Raw genomic sequence first — 12,356 nt, forward strand, 5'->3', positions numbered from 1 at the left:
TTTAGGATAATATTCTTAATCTTACATATGTTTCTACCAGAATCACTACAAGGACAATTACTATAAAAGCATTCTCCCAAATGCAAACATTTTTGTTATTCATTATACTGAATACATTTATAAAGACAAACAATCACAAATAAGTAGGTAATATAAATAGGGATGGCAGTGTAAAAATCTCTCAAAACCCATTCCTCTGTAACTGTAATGAGAACATTAGTACTGTCAGAAGCAACTCCTTCGGAACTCTGGAAAATAAGCAAAGACTTGCACCAATCCCAGGTGCATTTATTCTAGAAACATGGCTAAATCCACCTTAGAGTGAAGTGTACGGTGTTTTGACTTGTCCCATTTCCAATATCCTGCCCCCCTCCCTAGCCAAATTCCATCATAACTGAGAAAAGCCAACAGTCTAGTAGCCAATAAGGGGAAAAAACCAGGGCCAGGACTCCCAAACCCCATGTCCAGAGAACTGTAGTCACCTGACCAGGTTGGGCTTGTCTGGACTGGACCCAAACCATAGCTCATTCACTGAGAATGGTGTTTCTCCTGGAATGTTTGTCAGAAATAATGGGTGGCAGTTGTTTAATATCACAGCTACCTTAGGCAGTGATAAAGCTGGGGTAAACAACAAGCTGACCAAAAAATGTAAAATAAAAGCTGAAAAACTGAATGACAAGGGAGCTTTCAAAAGTTTTAACATATTCCTGAGAGTCCAGAAGGCCACCTACTAGTACAGGGCTGCACACATGCCCATGAAAACCAGAGAGTCCCAAATCTCTCATACCTGGCTGACCTTGAGGCTTTGTACAAGCAAGAAGTGAAGGGGAAGGCAGAGGTGTTAGCTGCTTGCTATAGCTCTGTAGGCGTTAAGGGAACACTAGCTATTGTAAAAGATAACCTTGCAACTTTGGTACTTAAGAAATCATACTTCTCTATCATATATAATCCATTTGATAATGGAACGGGAGGGGACTCTGTTCCACAAGTCACTAAGGAACTAGAGAGAGGGAAGCTCTGCCATCTTTAACAGGTTACTCTAGTCACAGACATCTAGCCTGTGCAGGGAAGAGAAGAGTAGATGGCTGCAGAGGAGGACAGAGCCAGGACAGGAAGTGGTACACATGACTTTCAGCCAGACCTTAAGGCATGGCCCCATCTACCTGGACAGGAAAGGGCAAAGGGCTGGAAAAGTAGCTCTCCAGCCTCAGCTCCATACCAAAACCAAACCTCCCATTAAGTAGCACACAATGAAGTAAATGTATCAAGTGTAGAGAGGTCACTTGATTACTAGGCTTAACTAAATTTTCCTGTTAATGGCAGCCTCATCTTAGGATGTAAATAATCAAACGAAAGTTGGAGAAAAGAGAACATATTTTTCTTCTTCTGACTTAAATGTTCTTTAAAAAATGCTGTTTAGAAATGAAGAAAAAAACTAAACTAAATCAACAACTATAAAATTTAACCATGTCCTTTCTAGAGTTCTTAAGCTACAAGTAATAGGTATGCTGAGCTTCCAAAACAAAAATAACATGCTAAATTTCCCATAAAAATATTGTTCATTTATTCAACAAAGTCAGAGGTGTAAGGCATAAACAGCTTTGGATATCACTTGAATAAACCTCCCATCATTTTAGAGATGATGAAAATGGATGACCACATAGCTAGCTAGGTCATGGAATTAGGCCTAATTGGCCAAAGCAGGCTAGATTTTAGGTTTCCTGATTTCCAACTGATGGTTCTTCTCCTTGACCACACGAGGCTTCCTTTTCATAATCCCTTTTGCACCTTCTTATTCTTTAAAGCTCGGGTCATATAAATATCATTTCTTTTATGAAGCCCATCTCAACTCATCTAGGCAAACTGTCTGCTCCCTCATGCTACCTTCACAGGTCTTTTAATATTTATATTACCTGTACAACCAGAGCATTGCTAAGTGTCAATGCGTGTACTTCTATAAATAAGTACATCATGAACTCTTTAAAGGGAGCAACTCAATTTTACTCCCTTTTGTATCCTAAGCAACAAGTAGTGCCTGGCACATGCTAAACAAATGTTTGCTAAATGATGAATAAAACTACAAATGCAGAATAGCAATAAAATTTTGAGCAATATCATTTAATATTTAGACATCAAAATGGATTTGATATATAGATTCTGATAGGATTGTATTTCTTAAACAAACATATTAAACAGTAAATCAGTGCTTTAAACATCAACAGTTAAATGTGCTTTATAAATGAATGAATTTAATATATCATCAAAGAAAAATTCTTATAAGAATAAATTTAACTGTTATCTTTCAAAATGAAACTTAAATTGCCAAAATACCAATTACCAGCAATATAAATAAAAATAAAAATACCTGCTTTTTCTGATGTCCTAAGAAATACCATGTCCGATGGGATTCTTTGATTCTGCAGAATAATATAAAATATTAATTATCTTTATGCAATTTTATAAATTAACACAATTCCATTCCAAAGGAGAAATAGTTACTAAAACAACTAAAATAATGTCATAATTCAACTCTATGCTGAAACAATTAACATTTATAATTTATGTAACAAATATGAATATTTTAATTCATATTTAATTAGAACTCTGAGGTTTTTTTCCCCCATCAATGAACCATGTAAGTGGCATTTAGGGATGACTTGAACACTGCTCCATTTCTGAAAAAATGTGAAATATTGCCATTTCTGTGGCCTCTACTGTACCTCAACTCATACATATAATAGAGAAGTTACTGCCTTATACAGAATTATGTCCTCCCTGTAAGACCTGGAAAGTGAGGATAGTGTTCTTCTAACACCTAACACAAAACAAAGCATACCAAAAACAAAACACAGTAAATGCTGAAAAGCACAACTGAGCAAACAAGAACTACACAAGAACTACACAAATTTGAGGAGATATTCAGATACTCTTTTTTTTCTGGCCAAGCCCATGGTTTGTGAAAGTTCCTGGGCCAGGGATTAAACCTGTGCTACAGCAGTGATCTGAGCCACTGTAGTGAAAACACTGGACCTTAACTCACTGTGTCACAGGAGAACTCCTGAGGAGATATTCTTTTAAAAAGTAGAAAAGGAAAAAAACTCAAAGGTCACTACTCATATACTTATCTAATCGCTATTACTATTAATGATTAGTATTTTAGTATTACTAATAATTAGAATAATTAGTTGGGAAAGCTATATAAAAGTAAAGAAAAATATATAATTATAAGAATGTTTCATATAATTTCATGAATTATTTCTATTTTTGAGACTTAAGCAAAGATTTATCTATACACAATAAAGAAATGAATTACTTGTCAATCAGCAAGCAACAAAAATAAATATAAGTTGTTAAAGCTAAGAAAAGTGTGCTGTAGAACAGAACGAATGAACAAAGAAGGCAATTATTAAGATCTAAACTCTCAGGTGAATGGAGAAATCACAAAGGAAATTAGAAAATATTGTTAACAAAATGGTAATAAAAACATATCAAAAAGTGGAACACAGCCAAAGACTGGAAAATATACACAATTAAATTGCACAGACTAGAAAAGGGAGGCTAAAAATACACAAAGAACTAAATATCCCTTTATTTTTTGGTCTTTTTAGGGCCACGCCCATGGCATATGGAAGTTCCAGGCTAGGGGTCGAATCAGGAGCTGCAGCTGACAACCTACACCACAGCCACAGCAACACTGGATCCAAGCCATGTCTGCAAACTACACCACAGCTCATGGCAATGACAGATCCTTAACCCACTGAGCAAGGCCAGCAATCAAACCCACATCCTCATGGATACTAGTCGGGATCATTACTGCTGAGCCATGATGGGTACTCCTAAATAGCCACTTAAAAGCAAGAGAAAAAAAACACAGCCAATGAATCCCAGAGAAAGTACAAGGATGTAAGCAAATATAAGAGCAAAACTAATGACACAGAAAATAAAAACATCTTTACCAATAACAAAGAGCAAGAGCGTAAATATTTTTTAAAAATAGGCCATTTTGGTAATAAGAAAAAAGCAGCATTAGAATAAAACTGATAAAACATGGGCAAGTCCTCTGAACAAAAAACCGTAAAATGTTCCTGAATGAAATTAAATAAACTCTTAGTAAAAAGAACATAACAATTCTGAAATGAAAATCTATAGTACCGCAAAGATGTGAAGCGGCCATAAACTATCTATACATTCAACACAAACCCAGAGTCTTAACATGGTTTTTTGGTGGAACTGACAAGATATTCCTAATATTTACAGAGAAACATAAAGGCCAAGAATGACTGAGACAAGTGTGAGGAACAACAATGGAGGGCTGACTTTACAATTTAACAAAGCTAGATGTTAAACTACAGTAATAGGACAAGATGGTATTCCACCAAGAGAGAAATTATAAATCAACGTAAGGGCAAAGAACCCAGAAGTCATCCCCCACACATACAGACATTAGGTTTATAAGAAAGTCAGCACTGCAGACATCCTGTCAATACACAGCGCTGAGAATATCAGATAACCCTGAAGATGAGAAGAGGCCACACCCTGCCTCTACTACTGAAAGAGGAAATCTATTCCACATGAACAACACTGCTAAATGTCCAAGTCAAAACAACAAAACCTAAAAAATAATACAGAAGAATATTTTCATGACTTTTTGGTAGGAAGAGATGTCTGAAACATGACTCCTTCCTCCTACCACCAAAAAAAAATTTTTTTAAAACCTACTATAAATGAAAAGATTAATCTGGTAGACTTCATTAAAATTAAGAATCTCTGTTCCATAAAGCACACTAGGAAGGAAAAGATATTTGCAACATAAAAGTAATAAAGGACTCCCATACAGAATACTTGAAGGTCTGCAAACTATTAAGAAAGGATAACTCAGAAGAAAAATAGCAAGAGATTCTCAAAAGGTTCTTCCTAAACAAGAATCCAAAATCACATGAAAAGGTGTCTAATTTTGTTAGTTTTCGAAGAAATGCACATTAATGCCACAACTACTACTTACATACAGGAAATGGTAAATTTTAAAGGTTGGCAATGCCGAGTACTGACAAACATGAATAATGGAAACTCGTACCTCTGATCTGAGTATAACTTGACGCATCATTTTGCAAAATCATTTGCAGGAGGTACACAAGTGGAATATACACACCCTCCAAAATCCAACAGGTCCACTTTTCAGTATACATGCAGCAACAGCGTGTGCATGTGTGAGCCAAAAGCCATGGTTAAATATGACACAGTATCATTCCTAACAAGAAAAACTTAGAAGCAACCCAAGTAGGCATACCATGTAACAACAAAATGAATTACAGCTGCACATACCATGGAAGAATCTCATAATCAGTATTGATCAGAAATAAGCACCCGCCCAAACACAGTTCCACCCACTGAATTTTCTAGGTGTCCTGGGTGAAAATCAATTACCCACAAATTTAATTATTTATGGACTCTTTTTTTTTTTTTCTTTTGTCTTTTTGTCTTTTTGCCTTTTCTAGGGCCGCTTCCTGCGGCATATGGAGGTTCCCAGGCTAGGGGTCGAATCGAAGCTGTAGCTGCCAGCCTATGCCAGAGCCAAAGCAACGTGGGATCTGAGCCGCGTCTGCAACCTACACCACAGCTCAGGGCAATGCCGGATCCTTAACCCACTGAGCAAGGCCAAGGACCGAACCCGCAAACCTCATGGTTCCTAGTCGGATTCGTTAACCACTGTACCACGACAGGAACTCCTATTTATGGACTCTTTTAAACTTTTGATTTATGCCAGTTCCATACTGTCCTGATTACTGTAACTCTGTGTAAGTTTGGAAATGGAGAAGTGTGAATACTCCACTTTTGCTCATATTTTAAAAAATTGTTTTGGCTATTCTGAATCTCTTGTATTTCCATATGAATTTTAGAATCAGCCTGTCAGTTTCTACTAAGAAACCAGGGAGGATGTCGGGAGAGACAGAACTGAATTTATACATGGATTTGGAAGTACTACCCTTTTAACAACAGAACACTTGTAACCCATGAACATGGGATGTCTTTCCATTCATTTAGGTCTTCTTTACTATGTTTCATTTTTTTTTTTTTTTTTTCTTTTTAGGACTGCATCTGTGGCAAATGGAAGTTCCTGAGCTAGGGGTCAAATCAGAGCTGCAGCTCCAGGCCTATGCCATAGCCAGCAGATCGAGCCACATCTGAGACCTACACCACAGTTTGCAGCAACGCCAGGTCCTTAACCCACTGAATGAGGTCAGGAACTAGAAGTTTAAACTCAGATGCAGTGAACATTGAGGCCTACATCATTCTCTTTCCACTTTCTGTCCCAGGTTGCTCCCCTCTTATCTTCTACAACTACTGACATCTGAGACACTGACCTCAATCTGATTACCACCATTCTTTGAAATATTCATAAAATGAATACCAATGTACCAATTTTAATTCCATGTTTAGATACAAAATTACAATTATCCTACAACATAACATAAAATCCACTACAGAAATACCCAAACACTGATTTCTAAGTAGAAACATGGTTAAATAAAAGAGAAATCGCTTTTCTGGTTAGTGGTAAGCATTATCAGAATTTTTAAATAAAAAGTAAAAGGACAAAGCCATTTGCTACCAATCTGCTACTTCCTTATGATGGTTATGTCAATCGGCGAGAAAAAAACCTTTCGTCGCTACAAAAATCACAAGATTGGCTTAACAAATATCATGAACCCACTACTAAAAATTTAGCATTTCACAGTAATTATTGGAAACTACATATCAAATTTCTGAATATTCAAAATTTTCTAGGTAAGTAAAACATATGAAAAGATTTTATATAAAAATGGATGTAAAATTAGCAAATAAAAAACTAAATCAGGTAAGCGGAGCCACTCCTATTTTTTTAGTAAGCAGAAATGCTTTCTAAAGGTTAGTGAAAATATTTTATAAGTATTTCTTCTAACTTTGCCACCAAATCTTTATTTTTTTTTTCTGGCTTATTTATTTATTTAAATTTTTTTTATTGTTATTTCCCCCAATACAATTTTTTTTTCTACTATACAGCATGGTGACCCAGTTACACATACATGTATATATTCTTTTTTCTCACATTATCATGCTCCATCAGAAGTGACCAGACATTAGTTCCCAGTGCTACACAGCAGGATCTCATTGCTAATCCATTCCAAAAGCAAGAGTTTGCATCTATTAACCCCAAGCTCCCAATCCATCCTGCCACCAAATCTTTAAATTTAGAGCAGTGTAGGGTACAACACACATGCTCATATACATATAACACTGGAATATCATCCACAACATGCTACTCACTGGACACCGAAGTGACAAACACAGAGATGTACGACCAGCACATCAAAGGGAAACCTTCACCTGGAGGTCTACAAAGGCCTGTGTCTCTCACCAATCTTTCTTCCTAGTGGGGAACACACCTGTGAGGCCAGAGACACTGAAGAGTAGCACCCAGAAACAGATGCTGAGTTCTCTTTCACATCTGTCTGTCTAATGAGATGGCCAAGAAGGGCTCACCTGTTAATCAGTAAAATGGGAGAACTATAGGAAGATAAGAAGGCGAGTACCTTGCTCCACCAAACTAAACAGCAAAGGTAAGGAAAAAGGGTAAATAGGAAAGTAAACAATAAACAGAGCTCATGTGACTCATGAAGAGAATCTCTTCCAACCTTCAAACTCCAAAACACACACTATACATCCTCTTCAAAGTCAAGAGGAAAACCAAAGGTGACAGGGCATCACTTCGGGGACTAGATCTCAAAGACTGGTCCATTCTGCTACCACTGACACTCTCTCTCCCTTCCTGCCAGCAGACTGGTGGTAAGCTGCCCTGTGGAGAGGTCCATGTGGCCAGGAACAAGGGCGGCCTTGGGCCACCAGCTCATAGAACTGAGGCCCTGACTCCAAGAGGCACCAAGCATGGTAACAGCCCCAAGAATAAGACAGGCATCAGCTACAGCCCAGAGGGGCCAGAGGCAATGGCTACTAGGCTGAAACTTGCCACACACACCCTGACTGGAGCCTTCAGAGGGGCCCCAAGCCAGGAAGTACAGCTAGGCTGCACTCAGATTCCTGACCACAGAAACTGTGAGAAAACAAATGTTGGGTTTTTTAAAATACTGCATCAAAATTTATATGATAATATAACATATGGCTCAGCCATCTCTTGTCAGCATTTATCCTAGAGAAACCCGCAAAGATACATGTACATATTCATTATAGCATTTTTTAATAGCAGAAAAGAAAAACCATCCAAAATCTAACAATGCACCAAAAGTTAGTAACTAATTGTGTCCATGTAACTGAATACTACATAAATAATTTGCAAATTGGTTATGTTTAATTTGCTCCCATTCTGTAAAATCACACATTTTCTGTGTGGCGATCAATGTAACAAGATGAAGACCACTCTTGTCTTGAGGAAGTAGGCTTCCTTTACTAAACAGCTCCGCAAGGTGGCTCAGGCTGCGTGCGTTCCCATGTGGTTCCCATGTGGATGTCGGCTGGTACCAACGGCTCAAACTACGCTGTTTAAGAGGCCTTATTAAAATGCAGCATTTTCTATCTTTAAGTGTTGTTCTACAGCCTTAAAAAAGACCATGCACTCAGTCAGCACTCCTCAGGAAACCCGTGTGTGCAGGTTCTACGCACAGAGCCCACGCAGTCACACTCCGGGCCAGCAGTGGCTAGTCGATGGCCACTTCTGACCACCACAAGGTTTCTTAATGGCTTCTTCCCACCCTGACCTCAACTTTTTCTTTCTAATCCTCTTTTACTTCCATTTACCTTTCCTTCTTTAAGTTTTTAAGCCATGAGATTTAATATCCGATAATTACGTATATCTATCTGTAAAAGGAAGCTCTAGAATTGAAACATGTTCTGTTATAAATAGGTTCTAACTAATACAGTTTTTTTGGTCAAAAGACAATTCTGACAATGCAACATTAAACAGTTAACATGTCTTATTTTAGACAAAAATATGACTTTACCTGCACACACTGTAAAGTACTTTAGCAAAACAGACTATATAAAATTCTAGTTTTTTTTCTTCATATATATCAAATCTTACACAAAGATGATAAGATTTAAAATAACTGTCTCAAATAATTTCCTTCAGATTCAAAAGTTACTTGCAATAAGGCTAAATGTTAATAACTGGTATATACAAGTCTAAAATATATTAAAAATGCGTCAACCTTTTCCACTATGATGAGGTCTCCAACTTGTATGTCTGAACTCTTAACTTGCACTTTACCTTAAAAAAAAGAAGAAGTATAATCAACTCAGGGAAATAATAGCACACCAGAGTTAAACTTTCAGTTGATAAATAATACTTTAGAAATAACTTTGGGAGGAAAAATATTAGAAATTTATCTGTACTATACTTTTAAAATTATTTTCAGATATACATAGTTGCTAAAATTAAATTCTCTCAGTCAACTCCCAAATATAATTTACTATCCCCCAACAAAGAATGTGTGGGAATGAGGAAGAAGATTCCTTTTGAAAGGTTCTTCCCATATCTGCCATTATTTCAGGTCTGAGTCAAGTTACAGATGATCAAAAATAGTACTAAATTATTTGATGACTGAAGCTGAATAACATGGAGATGTAAAGTCCTTACATTAGTATTGTGAATGGCAGAGTTCCTGTGGTGGCTCAGTGGTTAAGAACCCGACTAGTGCCCATGAGGATGAAGGTTTGATCCCTGGCCTTGCTCAGTGGGTTAAGGATCCAACCTTGCTGTGAGCTGTGGTCACAGACGCTGCTTGGATCCTGCATTGCTGTGGCTGTGATGTAGGCTGGCAGCTACATCTCCGATTTGACCCCTAGCCTGGGAACCTCCACATGCCACGGGTATGGCCCTAAAAAGACAAAGACAAAAAAAAACAACCAAAAAACAGAAAACAACTATGAATGGCATTGATTGGCACATAACTGATATAAATAAAGAAAATTATATGTAGAATCACCCTCCACTACTACGTTCACAGAGGTCAGGGCTGAAAACTAAGGTCTAAAGCTTTACACAAAAAGTGGTGCTTCTACATGGTATACTGTAAATTTGTCATCATGGATACAGTTTCTATCCGTTTACAGAACCTAGCATACAAATCTACATAACGTTAGTGCCATGGGATAGAGACACTGACGTGGACAGTGTGAGGCCGTCCCACAGAATTGGTGAGCCCAACTGGGTTGGGCTCTTTCTCCCTGGTCTCCTCCCGCCCTCCCTCCTGTCTCCCATTTCTCTCCCCACTTCCCTTGCTCCCCGACTCCATCTTTGTCTTCCTCCATCAATCTCCCTTTTAGGACCAGCAACAGCCCTGTGGATCTATTTCTACATTTTTGTAACTACTGTTTTGACACGAGAAAAGGTCCACTTCTTTCATATTCAATTTATTCTGAAAGCTAACTGAATTAAGTTCACGTTAAATTATCAAAAACTAACATACCAGTCATTACACTGACTTTTAGACCATCCACATCACCTTATTATAAAGCCTGATTCCCTAAATACATCTTAAAGCAGCTGAATAGAACCATACCAGTAACTAATGATTTGTTTTGAGGATATCAAAAAGTTTCATAAATACTATGTTAATACATTTTTGCCATTAAATTTTTCCATGTGGAGTTCTCGCTGTGGCTCAGCAGTTAGCGAACCCGACTAGCATCCATAAGGACACAGGTTCGATCCCTGGCCTCACTGAGTGGGTTAAGTATCTGACATTGCCATGAGTTGTGTAGGTCACAGATGTGGCTCAGATACTGTGTTGCTATGGCTCTGGGTAGGCCAGCGGCTACAGCTCCAATTTGACCCCTATCCTGGGAACCTCTATATGCTGTGGGTATGGCCCTAAGAAGACAAAAAAAAATTTTTTTTCCATGTTCTTCAATTATGCAATATATGCATTATGGCTAGAGTTACTTGGGGGGGGAGGTGAAGCTACTTTTTATCCATTTTATAAAATAGCAGTGTTCTTTAGAATACAAATGAAACAATCTTAAGATATCTTTACAATTGAAAAATATACTAATAGTCAAAAAACATACCTGCAAAAGGATGCCTATTGTAATTTTTTTTTTCAGTTGGTCACTTTAAGTTTCATGTCTGTACTCCGACTACGGTCTTTTTTTTATAGCTAAGCATCAGGTAGTAGAGATCACTACCACTGATCTCATACTCCCTGAGTATTAACTCAACAGACTTCCTATCTTATCATTTAGCTTAATTTTTTCTCCTATGGTCCAATCCACTTTTCCTTCCTTCTGCTTTTTTACATTCTCTGTAATAGACACATTTCAAAAGAAGAGAAAAAGAAACAGTTGTAGTTGCAAGATGTAATACATGTAATAAATAATTTTAAAATGTTTTGAAACAGAGAAAACAGATCCTTTTTTGACTCCTTAATGAAGGTCTTACACTTCTGAGAGATTCATTATCCTCTCCCATGGTAACAGACACAATTTATATTGAATAGCCTTTAATTTTAGGCATTATATACTGATCGCTATTAATTTCTATGGAACTTACTACCCATTACACTTTTAAGTAAAGTAGTTTATGGTAAAATGCAATGTTGAAAGTTCTCAACTCTTATAATATTGCAATATTAATAAAATATGAGATGGCTAAACAACGTACAGTGTCAAATCAGTATGATAATCTGCCTCACTTATATGTTCAAAGTACCAATTTCTAAATTTTGAAGGATTGGTCAAATCATCCAACAGTTCTTAATTCTCTAATAATTCTAATCTTGTGTTCAGGGGACTTCCTGCACTTCTTTTACGGTCCTTGCCACACGAACTCACCGACCTCTCTTCTGTTCTCTTTCCCAGAGAACAGTTAGGACACTGGCAGACAAGATGGAGGAAAGCTACCTGTGCCCATGGAAAGCACCTGTCCACCACGGACAGCCCAGCACCATGACCTTCAGCTGCTTAATCTGATCAGCCCATGCCTAGACTAGTGGTTTGATTTCCAGCTACCCTTTGTGACCTGAACTGATAGCTGATCCTAAAAAGCAAGGTGTTCATATCTGAGTTGTAAGAGACTGGTGACAATAAAAATTCCCTACATTTTACAAGTCACAGCACATATAAAACACACAACTACCACCTGCTCTCACAAACCAACAGAACCATCAACAACACAAAGCATTTATTAATGGACATTTCACATTTAATAAATTCAGAGCTACACTTCAGAGAAGCAAGTCCTAAATACAGTAACAAAAATACTTCAAAGCACATGCCAGGATTTAAACCTACCGACAGTTTTCCTTAAAAATATCCTATTCAATTTATTGTCAAGCACATATTCAAGAAGTTACACTTACAACAGT

General features: G+C 37.4%; 1 protein-coding gene across 1 annotated transcript in view; it reads right to left on the reverse strand.

The window, feature by feature from the left end:
- The window catches only part of ATP9B (ATPase phospholipid transporting 9B (putative)), a 205,873-nt gene that overhangs the window by 148,766 nt on the left and 44,751 nt on the right, over window positions 1–12,356 (reverse strand). The window contains 2 exon segments of the mRNA XM_013985712.2: window positions 2,366–2,417; window positions 9,201–9,259. Of these exon segments, the coding sequence (XP_013841166.2) occupies window positions 2,366–2,417; window positions 9,201–9,259 (111 nt within the window).

Source organism: Sus scrofa, chromosome 1 (genome assembly GCF_000003025.6).
Source record: "Sus scrofa isolate TJ Tabasco breed Duroc chromosome 1, Sscrofa11.1, whole genome shotgun sequence".
Lineage (NCBI taxonomy): Eukaryota > Metazoa > Chordata > Mammalia > Artiodactyla > Suidae > Sus > Sus scrofa.